The sequence below is a fragment of the Triticum dicoccoides genome, chromosome 6B (assembly GCF_002162155.2).
Source record: "Triticum dicoccoides isolate Atlit2015 ecotype Zavitan chromosome 6B, WEW_v2.0, whole genome shotgun sequence".
In the NCBI taxonomy this organism is placed as follows: domain Eukaryota; kingdom Viridiplantae; phylum Streptophyta; class Magnoliopsida; order Poales; family Poaceae; genus Triticum; species Triticum dicoccoides.
In genome coordinates, this window is record NC_041391.1 from 2,727,484 (window position 1) to 2,742,955 (window position 15,472).

Genomic DNA, 15,472 nt, shown 5'->3' on the forward strand with positions numbered 1-15,472 from the left:
GGGGGGTGGGGAAGGGAGGGGACGTACGTGCTGCGGCGGGGCGGCGAAGGAGCGGCGGGGGACGACGACCGGGCGGCGGAAGGACGGGGGCGGGGGCGGAGGAGGCATGAGGGTGGGCGGCGAGGCGGCGGCGCGGCGGAGGCAGTATGATGCCGCCTGCGTGCGGACGGCGAGGGACCCGATGGCGCGGCGGAGAGCCATGGATAGGGAGCCTCGGCGGCGGCGGCGGCGGCGGCGAGGAAGGGGAGGGGAGTCGGCCGAGGGAGAAAGCTCCACGCCAAGGGCCGGATCAGCAGCCCAGGAGGGAGTGTAAGCCGAGCATGGCCCACTCGCGAAGCCCATTTCACTCACGGCCTCCTATCGTTTCCCCTCTCTCTCTCTCTCCCTCTAAAAAAATAAAAATCTTTTTTTGAGATAGACGTTCGTTTTGTTTTTGCATAATTAAAGGCACGAGGATGTAAGAATATACTCCCTCTGTAAACTAATATAAAAGCGTTTAGATCACTAAAGTAGTAATCTAAACGCTCTTATATTAGTTTACGGAGGGAGTAGATGTCAAATAGCAAGAATGAGGATGTAAAAGATAATAATAGGCATGAGGATGTAAAAATAGCATGAACATGTGTGTGATGGAAATTGTTTGGTTGTGTACGTGCATGAGAATCATATTAACTTTCTAGCACCAAACTACTAGCTCAAACGCCAACAACCGTATCGCTCTCTTCCTTTTCCAGGACAAAGGTGATCATGGGTGATAGTTCCTTCCCTTGGCGCAAGACGGTGATACCGTGTTTTTCGCCTCCTCTGCTCTCCCCTTCGGCGGTGGGTTGAATTAATCTTCCAAGTGGGGGCGTTGGAGGGGTGAGGACGGTGCCGCATCGAATAAAGTTGCTTTGGCTTCTTCCTCATCACAACGACCCTCTCCATGTTGGTGCCGATAAGCCAATTGCCTCGTCTTCTCACTCCCCATTAGGGGTGGAATTAGGTTTTCTTTTCCTCTCCGGATGTTGCTGTTCTTGGTAGTGGTGTCGAGGGCCGGGGTGATATGGAGTTTCTGGAATGGGATTCGTGGTTCGTGGGTTGCGGATCTGGCGTTCTTTCCTAACTACGTCGTTGGGATGCGGCGGTTTTGAGTTCAGGTCATCATGGGGGATGTTCCCCCCGTCGACATGCCACGGCGACATGTGCTATGCTGCTTTTAGCAGGCCTGCTCATCGACTCTAAAGGCCTTTATGGCAATGGTGCTCCCTGGATCTGACGACGATGGAGGTTATACTTCTTCTTCGATAAGTGCCTCTGGCGGCGTTGGATATTGGTTATAACCATTAGTGGTGGAGCCACATTGATGCAAACTGGGCCATGGCCCGCCGGGTTTGCTGCAATAGACTAGGCCTAAGGGTAAATTTGGGCCTTGATTTCTAGAAAATCAGATCTCTCTTCAGACTAGCCCGCCCATACCTCTGGGTGTAGCTCTGCCACTGACAATTATAAGGTTCGGTCTGAGCAGGAACTCGTATGGACCATCTTGTCTTCTTTCTATGTCTTGGGGTCCTCACTGCACAGTTCTCATGACATATGTCAACCCTTGATTTCTCTAACGATTCCCATGTGTGTTTGTACATGTATTCTGATTATTGATTAATGATATGTGTGGTTTACTAAAAGAAATATTTTCATCAATACCATAGTTGTCATGGGGGAAACCATCTAGAAGCTCGGTTTAAATAAAACAACACCCTTTGCATTTTGCGTACAAAGTTGAGTTGACCATAGGAGTTCATATGGTCTGTTTTTTTAATCCTACGAACTTGGAGGACAAAAGATCACACGAAAAGAATCCTCTGGAATTCTTATGAAATTCATCCAACCCAATGAGCCTGGCGTTCGATGCTATAAACCCTAAGAAGAACTGTAGGACATATATTTTGCTCCTTTTCCTCCTTTTCCTAAATGGAACGTCTTTCCGCTCCCCATGTGGACTGCAGTTGATGATATATATGGTGTCATGCAAAAATATTAGGAAAACCTAATTTAAAGTAATACGAATATAGTCATAAAGTTAGAGAATGCTCAACTTCCCTGTGTAATAATAAATAAATAACATAAACATGAGAAGAAAAATCCGAAAATATTGTAAACCAAAAAATAAGGGTTTCTTCGCCTCGCTCATAAACATGAGAAGAAACATGAGAAGGCTCGTTCGGCCTAGGGGAGCGAGGTGGAGCAGTGAGTTGCCTCGCTCGTATCCGCCGGGCTCGGCGGGCCACCATGCCGGCTTTTATGCTGAGGAACTGCTCTTCATGCGTGTCGGATGCCATCGAAATGATGGAGAAAATGGTGAAGGAGGAGGCTGGGGAAGCGACGGAGGGGTGTGCTTCTTGTCCGGCGCCTGCCATGGTTTAAATATAGGGTGGACGGGAGGAGCTTGGCCGGCGTTGCGTTTAATGCCGACCCGCTCATGAATGGACATATGGTTGGAGTAGGTTTTTGGGCTTGCACGCGGGGTTAATAGGGGCGTATGAATGGCGGAGGCAATGAGAGGTCGCATCCGCCCTGAGCTGTCTTCAATGCGGAGCGGCGTGCTTATTCCTCTGGAACCGCGGTGACGTGGCGAGGCTGACTTGGTGATTCATGCCAGTAGGGCCGGGCGGGAGGTTGAGGAAGGTGAGATGAGATTGGGAATGCATGGCATGGTTGGCGTCAACATCATGGCATGGCATGGTCCATTTAACTTATCTGAATGAATAAAGAAACCATACAAGGGACCGGATCCGATCTGCCGCTGACGACGACGATTCAGAGCATACTACAGTGCAAGCAAACGTGATTATAAACAAATAAATCAGTCAATCGATCAAGCAACGCAATCACACCAGCTACGTACTCAACTCAGAGTTTCTTTCTTTCTTTGTTTGTGATGAGATCCTGTCTGGCAGCAGATGGATACTCAGATCCGATCGTTCGATGAGGCCAAGAAAAATATGACATGGATGGCAGCAGCTGCTCACTGCTGTCGTCCGATTTGCAGCAGCTGCACCAACATTACTGTGTTTGGCTGCATGTGTGCGATGTTACCATCATTATTATAATAATAATAATAATAATAATAATAATAATAATAATAAAACAGCAACGATGACATCAATCAATAATGATGATGATTAAATAAACATCTTAGCTAGTGGCATTGCGTAGTGGGGTAATGCCATGTCAAATAAAGTTGCCTTGCTTCTCCCCCCTCACTACGACCCTAGCCGCCTCCTCCTCCCAACTCTAGCTGCCTCTCCTCCTCACCCCCTCCCCTCCTCCCTCCCTCGTCGTGCCTGAGGCAGCCGTCGGGCAAGCCCGTGGTGCCAAGGATGGTGGCGGTGGGGCCTCAGTTGCCCTGCTCCTATGTGGGGAACCCCGGATCTGGAGCGGCGGCTTCATTGGCAAGGCACGGCCGGCTAACAGCCGTGCGGGTGGTGGATCTGGTGTCCCGGCCGTGCGGGCGGCGAGAATCCGGTGGTCGTTGGCGGCCGGCGGCGGCTTCCGTGGCAGTCGCTGTGCGCGATCTGGCGCCTCCCTTCCTCCCCTGTTCGGCGTGTTGGCCAGCCTGGTTGGGCCGCGCTTTCTCGGTCGTCGGCTGGCGTCGTGGTGGCGTCAATGGCGGAGGCTCGCGTAGGTGGAGGCGATGGCGGAGGACCTGCCATAGTTGTCATCTCAATCTACTCTGAAGATGGACCAGTGGAAGATGGCGTTGACGACACATGTGAGTGCGCCAGACCGGTTTGAGCCCCTGGCCCGGTAGATGCTGGCTCGGTCGGGGCCTCCGGCTTTAGATGTTAAGCTTAGGTGAGAGGTATGGGTATGTGGCCCAGCTTGCACCCCTTCATCATTTGAATAGGAGTAACGGCAGATGCTGCCAAGATGGCGGATTCAGGCATATTGTTGTAATACTTTGTAACGTCCTCGAGAATAATCAATAAAATGACCGTATGCATCTCCCAGATGCAGAGGCCGGGGGTCATCCTCCTTTTCGAAAAAAACGATCCTCTCCATGGCGGCATCAAGCAGGCGATGGCCTTGTCATCTCATTGGGCACTTGGGCGGTGAGATTAGGTTTTATTTTCCTCTTAGGTTGTTGTCGTTGTTCGCATGCATGATGTCAGGGGCGCGGATGGGATGGAGCTTCTGGAATGGGAATCATGGTTCAAGGGTTGTAGATTTGGCGTTTTTCAGTAAACCGCACACATCAAGTGTTCGGTCTTATCAACCCTGAGAACTTTAAGACATATAATTGTTCCTCCTTTTCCTGGATGGAAGTATTCTCCGCTCGCCATATGGACTGAAATTGATGAGATAGTGCCATCCCAAATTATTGGGAAAACCTAATTTCATGAGAAAAAAATTTGTCGTAGAATTAGAGAATCCTCAACTTCTGGTCTAATAAGGGCCTGTGTAAATAAAAAAAGAATAGCCTTTGAAGAAAACTCCGACTTCATGAAACACAGGGAAATTAAATATTGTAAACCAAAAATAAGGGGTTCTATCTTTTGTTGGCACTTTTTAATAATATAGCCGCATGCATCTCTCGGATGCAGAGGCCAGGGATGATCCTCCTTAAAAAAGGGTTATTTTATAAAATGGAATATAAGTTTTTTCTACCAAATAAATCTTAAAAAATTATAATCCGGTGCCTTTTTGCAAGACGATCGGCCCCAGCATTCGAGGTCCGAAACTCATGACTAAAAGCACAGGAAATAAAAGTAGATGAACTAAGCAATATTTCATGTAGCACAGCACCGTAAAAAGATGCACTCCGGTGCTTGATTGCGTCGACCACCACCTTGCAATCCGATGCCACCGTTATCCTCCGGAAGTACGGATCATCAGCCAAGGCTAGGATAGGGCCTCCCGGACTTATGTGGACACCAACATGTGGGTTGGGGCTTAAAAATTAAACTCACACCTTATAGTTCAGAAAAGTTAAAATGGCGGGCTTTCGTCGGTATATATTTGTAGGGCCTTCCAAAAGGTTGAAGAAGGATGGGAATGCATGTTTGGCGTCAACATCATGGCATGGTCCATTCTTCCACTGTGCGAGTTCAGTTTAGCTTATCTGCTAGCGAATGAACATAAAGAAACCATGCATCCAGAGCGTGCTACAGTGCAAGCAAACGTGATTATAAACAAGTAAATCTCAACGGTGGGCAATCAATCAGTCATTTAGGCAATGCAAACACATACTTTACTACTACTAATAATAATAATGTAATTGTTGCTGGCTCAGCTACTCCGTCCGTCAGCGTTTCTTTCTGATCAGATCCTGTCAGCAGATACTAAGATCCGATCGGTGAGGCCAACAGAACTGCCAAGAATTAAAATACATCAGTGACAGCCATGTCCATCCAATGGATGGCTGTTTTTTTCTCTTTCTTACTGCTGTCGTCTCATCTGCGGCCAGAAACAAATTGCCCCCCACCAACATTACTACTCCCTCCGTTCCTAAATATCTGTCTTTTTAGAGATATCAACAAATGACTGCATATGAAGTAAAATGAGTGAATCGATCTGCACTCTAAAATATGTCTATATACATCCGTATGTATGTGGTAGTCCATTTGAAATCTCTAAAAAGATAAATATTTAGAAACGAAGGGGGAGTAGTACTTAATCGTCTTCATCATGATACGCAGCAACAACGACATCAATCAATAATGATGATGATTAAACATAATGTGTCCCCCATTATGATAAGCACCATCGTGTGGTGGGGTACTGCCTCCTAATCATAATGTTTAATTCCCCTGCTTGCTTTGGATCCTTGCTGCTAATAAGAACCCATCCAGCAAGATGCCACACAAACTTGAAGGCGCTATCTATCTTGTACGCATCCCAAGCAAGTGGACGGTTAACTGGCCCACACCACATGTATTTAGTGCCTTGCTGGTTGTTGTTGAGTGGGCATTTTTGGCTCCGAGCACCCTGGAGCCCTCTTTGCTTTCAAACCGTTTTTGTAAAGGTTGATAAATCCAGATTAAAGTACCCCCTCCGTTCCAAAATATAAGCCCTTTCAGTGATTCCAATATGGCCAAGTACCCCCTCCGTCGCTCTATGCCCCTTGAGAGCGATCGCTTCCTCATATCCAGTGGTAGTTCCGTCAATAAGCTCACATGTTAGCAGGATCTTGTCTGTATGCATCGATTGATGCAGAGGTCGGGGGGTTTTAACCTCCTTTTCTAAAAAAAATGTTACCAGGATCTGGCGCACGCCTTTTCTCACTATATGCTCTCTTATGGTGCATGCCTTTTCTCACCGTGGGAAGGAAAGGATGAGATGTGGAAGGGGAGGGATCATGTGTCCGACGAGCTGATAGATCAATTCATCATTGTTCGTCATTGGTGCTCAATCCCAGTTGTGTCAGCGTTGGAGCCATGGCGCCAGCAGGAGCACCATAGTTCGTCATTGGTGCTCAATCCCTTTTGGGTGAATCTTGTTCTTGTGTCCGGCATAAGGATTCTAATGGCCTATAGATGTACCCTCTGGAAGAATGACGACCGGTTAGAGTGTCGACATTCTCTAAAGCCACCTCCGTTCTCCCCTTCCTGTCGTCGTGCCATAGGGGAGTCAGTTTGTGGACAACAATACATGATGGCCTCAGCAACCGGTGATGGAGTTGTTTCATCCTCAACAATACATGATGGCCTCAGTCGGTGTTGTCGTGCCATAGGAGGGGGGGGGGGAGTTTGCGCACAACTTGGCATCTACCTCTCTTCCATCCAGTTAGCAGCCGGTGATGGAGTGGCAGCTGACCCATCGTACATAGTGGTTTCGTCCTCAACGATGCTGGCCTCGGTCGGTGTTGCATACCGTTACAAGAACGGGACTGCAATTTTTGCATCATGATCTCAACTCCTTTTTGCAAAGTCAGAAGTGGTCTATAATTTTGCTTTGTTTGGAGTGTTGGCATTCTGTAAAGCCACCTCCGTTCTCTCCTTCCCATCACCGTGCCATAGGGGAGGCGGTTTTGGCGCAGCCTGGCATCTACTTCTATTCAACCCGGTTAGCAACCTGTGATGTTTCATCTGTTGGAAATGTGCCCTAGAGGCAATGATAAAAATATTATTATTATATTTCCTTGTTCATGATAATTGTCTTTTATTCATGCTATAATTGTATTATCCGGAAATCGTAATACACGTGTGAATACATAGACCACAATATGTCCCTAGTGAGCCTCTAGTTGACTAGCTCGTTGATCAACAGATAGTCATGGTTTCCTGACTATGGACATTGGATGTCATTGATAACGGGATCACATCATTAGGAGAATGATGTGATGGACAAGAGCCAATCCTAAGCATAGCACAAAATCGTGTAGTTCGTTTTGCTAGAGCTTTTCCAATGTCAAGTATCTCTTCCTTAGACCATGAGATCGTGTAACTCCCGAATACCGTAGGAGTGCTTTGGGTGTACCAAACGTCACAACGTAACTGGGTGACTATAAAGGTGCACTACAGGTATCTCCGAAAGTGTCTGTTGGGTTGACACGGATCGAGACTGGGATTTGTCACTCCGTATGACGGAGAGGTATCACTGGGCCACTCGGTAGTGCATCATCATAATGAGCTCAAAGTGACCAAGTGTTTGGTCACGGGATCATGCATTACGGTACGAGTAAAGTGACTTGCCGGTAACGAGATTGAACGAGGTATTGAGATACTGACTATCGAATCTCGGGCAAGTAAAATACCGATTGACAAAGGGAATAGTATACGGGGTTGATTGAATCCTCGACATCGTGGTTCATCCGATGATATCATCGAGGAGCATGTGGGAGCCAACATGGGTATCCAGATCCCGCTGTTGGTTATTGCCCGAGAGCCGTCTTGGTCATGTCTGCATGTCTCCCGAACCCGTAGGGTCTACACACTTAAGGTTCGGTGACGCTAGGGTTGTATGAATATGAGTATGCAGCAAACTGAATGTTGTTCGGAGTCCCGGATGAGATCCCGGACGTCACGAGGAGTTTCGGAATGGTCCGGAGGTAAAGATTTATATATGGGAAGTCTTATTTTGGTCGCCGGAAAAGTTTCGCGCGTTATCGGTATTGTACCGGGAGTGCCGAAAGGGGGTCCGGGGGTCCACCAGGGGTCCACCAGCCCCGGGGGGGGGGCCACATGGGCTGTAGGGGGTGCGCCTTGGCCTATATGGGCCAAGGGCACCAGCCCCAAGAGGCCCATGCGCCAAAGAGACAAGAGGAGGGGAGAGTCCTAAAAGGGGAAGGCACCTCCAAGGTGCCTTGGGGAGGATGGACTCCTCTCCCCCCTTGGCCGCACCCTTCCTTGGAGGAAGGGGCAAGGCTGCGCCCCCCCCTCCCCCTCTCTTGCCACTATATAAAGGGAGGGGAGGGAGGGGCAGCCGCACCCCTCAAGGCTTGGCACCTCCCTCTCCCTGCTACACCTCCTCCTCCTCCCGTCGTTGCTTAGCGAAGCCTTGCCGGAGTTCTGCTACATCCACCACCACGTCGTCGTGCTGCTGGATCTTCATCAACCTCTCCTTCTCCCTTGCTGGATCAAGAAGGAGGAGACGTCATCCGCTCCGTACGTGTGTTGAACGCGGAGGTGCTGTCCGTTCAGCACTAGGTCATCGGTGATCTGAATCACGGCGAGTACGACTCCATCATCCCCGTTCCATTGAACGCTTCCGCACGCGATCTACAAGTGGTATGTAGATGCAATCACTCTCCCATGACTCGTTGCTAGATGAACTCATAGATGGATCTTTGGTGAAACCGTAGGAAAAAATTTAATTTTCTGCAACGTTCCCCAACATCATCCCGGATGATGATGGGTTCGGATCAGTTCTGCAGACTGTTATAAGGATGGAATTCCAATCTTGCTTCATGACCTTGATTCCTTTTTAGTGTTAGGAGTGCTCTACTATTTTGCATCTTCGAGGGTCCTGGTGTAAACTGTACGGTTATACCCCCTTCGGTTCTTTTCGTTTGCGTATAATGTCCAAACCGCCACGCAGGGGCTCGTGCAAACCCTAGCCGCCGCCTCCTTCGACTCCTTTTTAGTGTTAAGAGTGGTCTATAATTTTGTATTCTTTGAGGGTCCTGGTGTAAAATGTACTGTTATACCCCCTCCGGTTCTTTTTGTTTGCGTATAACGTCCAACCGTCATCCAAGGGCTCATGCAAACCCTAGCTGCCGCATCCCTCGACTTATCCCCCTCCTAGACTCCCTATCGCTATCGGAGGAGGCCGAAGTCGAAAGCTTGCCCAACATACAGTTGTGGCAGACTCGCGTCCTTATTTTGCACGGAGGCCTCTAGTAGGATTGCGCCGGCAGCACTAGACGACATGGAAATGACGATGGAACACAACATTTCTTCTTCCTTTCCGGTGTCGCTTATCTTCATTCTACACGCCTCCTTTCCTCATGAGGTGCAGTATGGCAAATCGGCGGTGACAGGTGGGTCCTGGGCCAGGCAGCAACGTATCATGCTACCGTCCATGGGTGGCGGGAAAAGAGGGGGAAGAGATATCCACAACGCTCGTAAGGGGAGACGGAACGACACAATACGAAAGAGGGGGAGGAGACTACACGCCAGAGATCTAACGCGACGGAGACGATCGGTTCGCCAAATTTTATACAAAAGCAAACGCGTTTACGCACACACAGACACACACAAAACCCGGGGCAACCTAAACCACTGCCACCAATATATATTTCTCTAAAACAAACCACAATGCCATTCACCCGAAAAAAAATAAAAATAAAATCACAATGCCATTGCCTTTTAGCATTTTCCTTAAAAAAACTACAATATTTAATGTTTTTATGTGTCGACAGCTCGCCGTCCAGCCAGGCAAAAATGTTTTTCCTTTTTAATCGAGGCGGAAAAGCAGAGCTACAATTTCTTTCTTCTTTTGAGTTTAGGGTTTTGTAGTACATACACGGGCATGGACTGTCAAAAGCCTTTTTTTCTTTTGGTTTCCTTATTGCTACGGTGAATGAAAGTTGGAATTTTTGTTTGAAGCGTAGGCTATATAAACCCTTCCGGCCAAAGTCCAAACCAAAGCGAAGGAAAAGCAATCAGCCACACCCATCCCTGTCTTGTCTTCTCCCCTCGCCTGCTCTGCTCTGCTCCGCTGCGGCGAGGCGACAAGCAGGAGAGCGAGAGGATGAAGAGCCTGCTGGGGGAGGAGCGCAGCTTCATCATCGACAGCGACGACGACGACGGCGACGAGGAGGATCCCGCCCAGAGGGAGGACGACGCCGGCGACGGGTCGTCGTCGGACTCGTCGTCGTGCGACACCCCGCGCGGCGGCGGCGGCGGCGGGAGCCAGCCCAACTCCTACACCAACCAATGGCCGCAGAGCTACAGGTATGTATGTAACGATCCCATCTCCATCCATCAAAGTCCGTCTCGTCTTGTCTTCCGTCGAACTCCATCGATCCCATCTGTTTGCTTGCTTACTTGCTACTCCAATCTCCCTCCCTTTCTTGCTTTCAACTCGATCCATTCAGCATTCAGATTCCTTTCCGGTTCTCTGAAAGTTCCGTTCCGGATTCAGTTAAGAGACGAAGATTCAGAATTAAGAATTGTACGCAACCATATGAATCCATTATTCTTCCCGGAACGAACGGCGAGCTGCTTGCTTGCTGGACCCGGACCTCTTACAACGCCCAGCCAAATCCCAATCTTGGATCCATGCTGCCGCTCCTTATTTGGCCCCCCTTGCTAGAACAATCACATGGCGTTCCATTCCTGCTACCAACTAGGAGTAGTTTTCTCAGCACCACCATGTGTCTGTTCATGCAAGTTTTACCAAGCAACCGCTCGATCTGATCGTGTGCAATCGCATAACCCGTCTATGCCGCCGCCGGTGGAGGAGCAGACACACGCTTCCTTTCTGACAGAGAGAGAGAGAGAGGACAAACCAACCTGCTAGCTGCATGTTCATCATGTTCTCCTCTCTTCTGTTCCCCCCTCTGCATCTCTGGATCTGTATGGTGCTGATGTGGCAATTAGTGAATATATATCCCCACCGGAGTGGGAAAGTTGGAATTGTGCTTGCCCACCAATCTCAATCCATTACCTGTAGTAGCTTAATCATCATCATCATCATCCCAAATACCACCTCTACTCATGCCTGTCTCCAAACAAGCACCACTACTATCTCTTATTATTATTGTTTATTTTGGAAGGATGTCACCATTTTAAACAGCCAGGTCACCCATGGTGGGGTGGGGTGACACAGCTCAGGCCTTGTGGACCAGCAACTACAGCTGTCACATCTTCATCATCTCCTCAGCTGTTTCTTTTTCTTGGATTTTTCCTTCCGAAATGCGATTTTGCAAAAAAAAAATAGGTTTTGTTTTGCAGGAAGAGTTCATTTCCAGCTGTACATCGCCCTGCGTTTTCATCTTCTTCCAACTCATCATTTCTGACCAAAACGCGCATCCATAGCGCTGTTCTTAGTTAAACGAGCCTGAATCTTACTGTATTTTCTTGCCTACAAACAGCCTGAAACAAGTTAGAAACATATCTGCATTTTACACCCCTAGGAACGTGCTGCAGATGCTCAGCGAGTGATGAAGCAGCGCACAGTTTGCTCTGCTTATTCCCATGTCACTGACAAACATTTTTTATCTCGTGTTTTCACAGGCAATCGATCGACATTCTGAGCAACGTGCAGTCGCCGAGCCTGGCCTTCCTGGGGACGCCGACGCTGAGCCGGCTGTCCAACTCCTTCCTCAACAGCTCCTTCCTCAACACCTCGTTCCGGGGCAAAACCCCCGAGATCGTCTCCAATCTCGTCAAGCCGCTCATACGCCCCACCACAAGCGACGAGCAACAGCAGCAGCAGCATGAGGACATCCGGAAGAAGAGCTCGCAGCACCTCCTGCCGTCGAGGAAGCCGTCGCTGCAGCAGATCCCCGAGGACCGCAAGCCGGTGGTGGTCGGCCATGAGGCCTCTCCCTACCAGCAGTGCTCTTACACCCAGGGAGCCATGAACGGTAAGCACCTGCAACATGGCCTCTGAATGAATTTCCCATTCTGAACTTGAAATGGGTATGGTGAATAGGGGCCCTCAATTATTGGCACTGCAGCATATTCTTGTGATGTACCATTGCTGAACATCAGACTTGGTGAACCTAGACACGTTCCTAGAAGCAGACTGATGTCCAAGTTCATTGTACCGATGCGGCCGTAGTACCATGCTGACGGCCACTGATACACAGTTTACACTAATCTAAAGCTCCAAACCATAAGTTACAAATCACACTGCTTTTTGTGCCATTTTTACAGTTTAGCATGTCACCCAAGGTTGACAGAAACTACTAATTACCTCCTAGAATGTTCTGATCAGATCTACTTAACCAAGTGGGTTGCTGGCAGTTAACTTAAGCACAGAGAATCAGGCCGTCAAGTACACCAAGTGGTCAATTATGCATGATTGAGTAAGCGTCTATTCGCGTGGTTGAGGCGCCGCATCACACATGGTTCTCGGTCCACCGTTTCGATTTTTCTTCCTGTTCTTCCGTGTTAATAGGGACATCACATGGTTGACGAGTCAGCACAACCAAACCATGTGACATGGTGTCACATCGAGATCTGCACGCTGTCCCACTGCTTCAAGACAAACCAGTTGGATCTGCAATAGAATTTCTATTCTGAATGTCTCAACTTTCCTGTGATAAATGTTACTGAACCTGAAGAATACTTGCTCATCATGGAATAAATGTTCACTGATCTATTTTTTCTGTTTAATATGCAGGGATAAATGTTCTGTGTGGCGTCGGAATCCTGTCGACGCCTTATGCCATCAAGCAAGGGGGCTGGCTCGGACTGGTGATACTGGTTGTGTTTGCTCTGCTCGCATGGTACACCGGTGTGCTGCTGCGCCGTTGCCTAGACAGCAAGGAGGGCCTCCAGACGTACCCGGATATCGGCCATGCCGCCTTTGGCACCACCGGTCGCATAGCCATCTCGGTAAGATCAAGTTCTTCGGTTTGGGCAGGTTTCAGCCAGGGAGAGTTGTTGTGCTAACTTAAACTTATTTCTGCTTCTTGTGTGTGGCTTCACTGTCTGCAGATAATCCTGTACGTCGAACTGTATGTGAGTAATCATTAACAACCACAGCCATTTGATTCTGTAAGTAATCTTCTGGAATCTGCTATGAAAATTAACCGATCCTTTGATCTGTTGTTGCAGGCGTGCTGCATCGAGTATTTGATACTGGAAAGCGACAATCTTTCAAAGTTGTTCCCCAATGTGCACCTGAACATTGGGGGCTTGACGATAAACTCGCACGTGTTCTTCGCAATCTTGACGACGCTTGTCGTCATGCCGACCACTTGGCTCCGTGACCTTACATGTCTGAGCTATATTTCAGGTCAGTGTTCACTTGCTGCTTCTATTTAAACATTTTTTGAACATATGTCTGACAAGGCTAACACTTTATTTATATGCTCTGTACTTTGTAGCTGGTGGTGTGGTTGCATCAATCCTTGTGGTCATGTGCCTATGCTGGATTGGGGTTGTCGATCATGTCGGCTTCGAGAACAAAGGGACAGCGTTAAACCTCCCGGGAATTCCTATCGCGATTGGACTCTACGGTTACTGCTACTCGGGGCATGGGGTGTTCCCAAACATCTACTCTTCTCTGAAGAACCGCAACCAGTTTCCTTCCATTCTTTTCACCTGGTAAATTGGCCACTTTGGGACAACCTATATGCAGCCCATCCATGCCCCATATCATTTTTTTTTGGGGAAGGTCAGAACTCACTCTTGGTTTGATGCTTCTGTAATTTCAGCATTGGGTTTTCTACCATTTTGTTTACTGCTGCTGCGGTGATGGGATACAAAATGTTCGGCGAATCCACCGAGTCTCAGTTCACCCTCAACTTACCGGAGAATTTGGTGGTTTCCAAGATTGCCGTTTGGGCTACGGTAAACTGCTTTTGCCTAGATTGTCTCAGATCCATTTGTTCTGTACTAAGCATGTTTTATGTAATTTCATTCTCAATCATGTTGACCTATCTCTTGGCATTTGTTGCAGGTGGCAAATCCAATAACCAAATATCCTTGGCTTGTCAATTATTTATCTTGAAAGGGGATTATTTATTAATCTAAAAACAAAACATAGAGAAAATTCTGTTTCTTGTCTATGCTTTTCTGGAATACACAGCAATCTTTTTTGTAGCTTTGCATAATGTTCTGAAATTATTTGTTGATGTACATGATCATTGCACAATGTCCTTAACGAATAATCACATATGCATTGACAATAACCCCACTGGCCATGAGTCTGGAAGAGTTGCTGCCGCGGAGCCAGCAGAAGTACTCCAACATAATCATACTTAGATCAGCCCTGGTGGTGTCAACCCTCATCATTGCCCTGTCAGTTCCCTTCTTTGGTAAGTTAATTTGCTTTCTATCTTTAATCTACTACACATTAGTAGCACACCGTTCGATTATCCACTGACTTTTGTTCTTTTTATGTATATCGACAGCACTTGTGATGGCTCTCATTGGTTCTTTATTCGCGATGCTTGTGGTAAGTTTTCGCTGATTATTTCATCAGATGATAACAAGTAATTGGTAAGCTATTCGTGAGAGGCTAAAAATATGTTTTCATCGCAGACCTACATTCTGCCTTGTGCCTGCTTTCTGGCCATCCTTAAGTCAAAAGCGACTTGGTATCAGGTACACGAATATTTCCAATGTCACGTTTCTTTATTATAACTATAATTGTATCTAGCAGAACAGAGAAGGTCTGAGGTCATATTGTGATGACATTGCCAAGCAAATTTATGTGAAGCACCTATTTATGATGAGGGGCCTAACTAAAAACTATTTTACAGACCGCGACATGCTCATTCATCATCGCCGTAGGGGTTACCTGCGCCTGCGTGGGGACATACTCATCCCTCTCCGGGATTGTCCAGAACTACGCCACCTGACTCTCTGAAGTACTTCCTTCCCTACATACATAATAGAGAAGATTGCTCGTTCGACCGCATTATTATACATATAATTAAGCATATGTATGTATGAGCGAGAGTGGAGGATTCAAATTTTGCCGAACAATGAATTGTGTCCATCGATATATAAATGTTGTATGATTGAATTTGTATTGTTGTTAAATTTGTGGCAACCGCAATAACTTTGCATTGTTATTGTTAAATTTGTATGTTGATGGATCTTTACCAGTATAAAGTCCCAGTTCTGCTAGCTAATTACCGGCTGCTTGAATTTTTCATTCATCAATCTATATTGAGAGTGTAATTTTGCCGCCATGCAACTAGAGCCTTTATTCGTCTCTAGATTAATTATATTTAGAGTGAGGTGTGTATGATGACGGTTGGATGCTGATTTTGAGGAATAACTTGTAAATGCAAAAGAAGGTGAAGGATCTTAGGCAAGGCCACATGGTTTCTTCGGTGGCGGCTAATTAGGGATTTAGGGTGACA

At 47.6% G+C, this 15,472-nt stretch overlaps 2 protein-coding genes across 2 annotated transcripts in view; one reads left to right on the plus strand and one right to left on the minus strand.

Moving 5' to 3' along the window:
- Positions 1–222, minus strand: part of LOC119323809 (translation initiation factor IF3-1, mitochondrial-like) — a 4,235-nt gene extending 4,013 nt beyond the window's left edge. Inside the window, exon 1 of the mRNA XM_037597519.1 lies at positions 24–222. Within this exon, the coding sequence (XP_037453416.1) occupies positions 24–201 (178 nt within the window). The 5' untranslated portion in view covers positions 202–222. The remainder of the gene's footprint in view (positions 1–23) is intronic.
- A 9,858-nt stretch (positions 223–10,080) lies between these two features.
- LOC119322233 (amino acid transporter AVT1C-like) lies at positions 10,081–15,198 on the plus strand. Its single transcript, XM_037595731.1, has 12 exons — positions 10,081–10,376; positions 11,661–12,013; positions 12,775–12,989; positions 13,092–13,115; positions 13,212–13,392; positions 13,484–13,703; positions 13,814–13,949; positions 14,059–14,078; positions 14,274–14,416; positions 14,513–14,556; positions 14,643–14,705; positions 14,864–15,198. The coding sequence occupies exons 1-12, from the start codon at positions 10,174–10,176 to the stop codon at positions 14,960–14,962; spliced, it is 1,701 nt and encodes a 566-aa protein (XP_037451628.1). The 5' UTR covers positions 10,081–10,173; the 3' UTR covers positions 14,963–15,198.
- Positions 15,199–15,472: the final 274 nt, after the last annotated feature.

What these genes read in the sequence shown, in the direction of transcription:
- LOC119322233 (XM_037595731.1), top strand. Translation starts at nt 10,174, where the DNA reads ATGAAGAGCCTGCTGGGGGAGGAGCGCAGCTTCATCATCGACAGCGAC. An exon ending in CAATGGCCGCAGAGCTACAG is followed by an intron (nt 10,377 to 11,660) that starts GTATGTATGTAA and finishes GTGTTTTCACAG; the next exon opens with GCAATCGATCGACATTCTGA. An exon ending in AGATTGCCGTTTGGGCTACG is followed by an intron (nt 13,950 to 14,058) that starts GTAAACTGCTTT and finishes CATTTGTTGCAG; the next exon opens with GTGGCAAATCCAATAACCAA.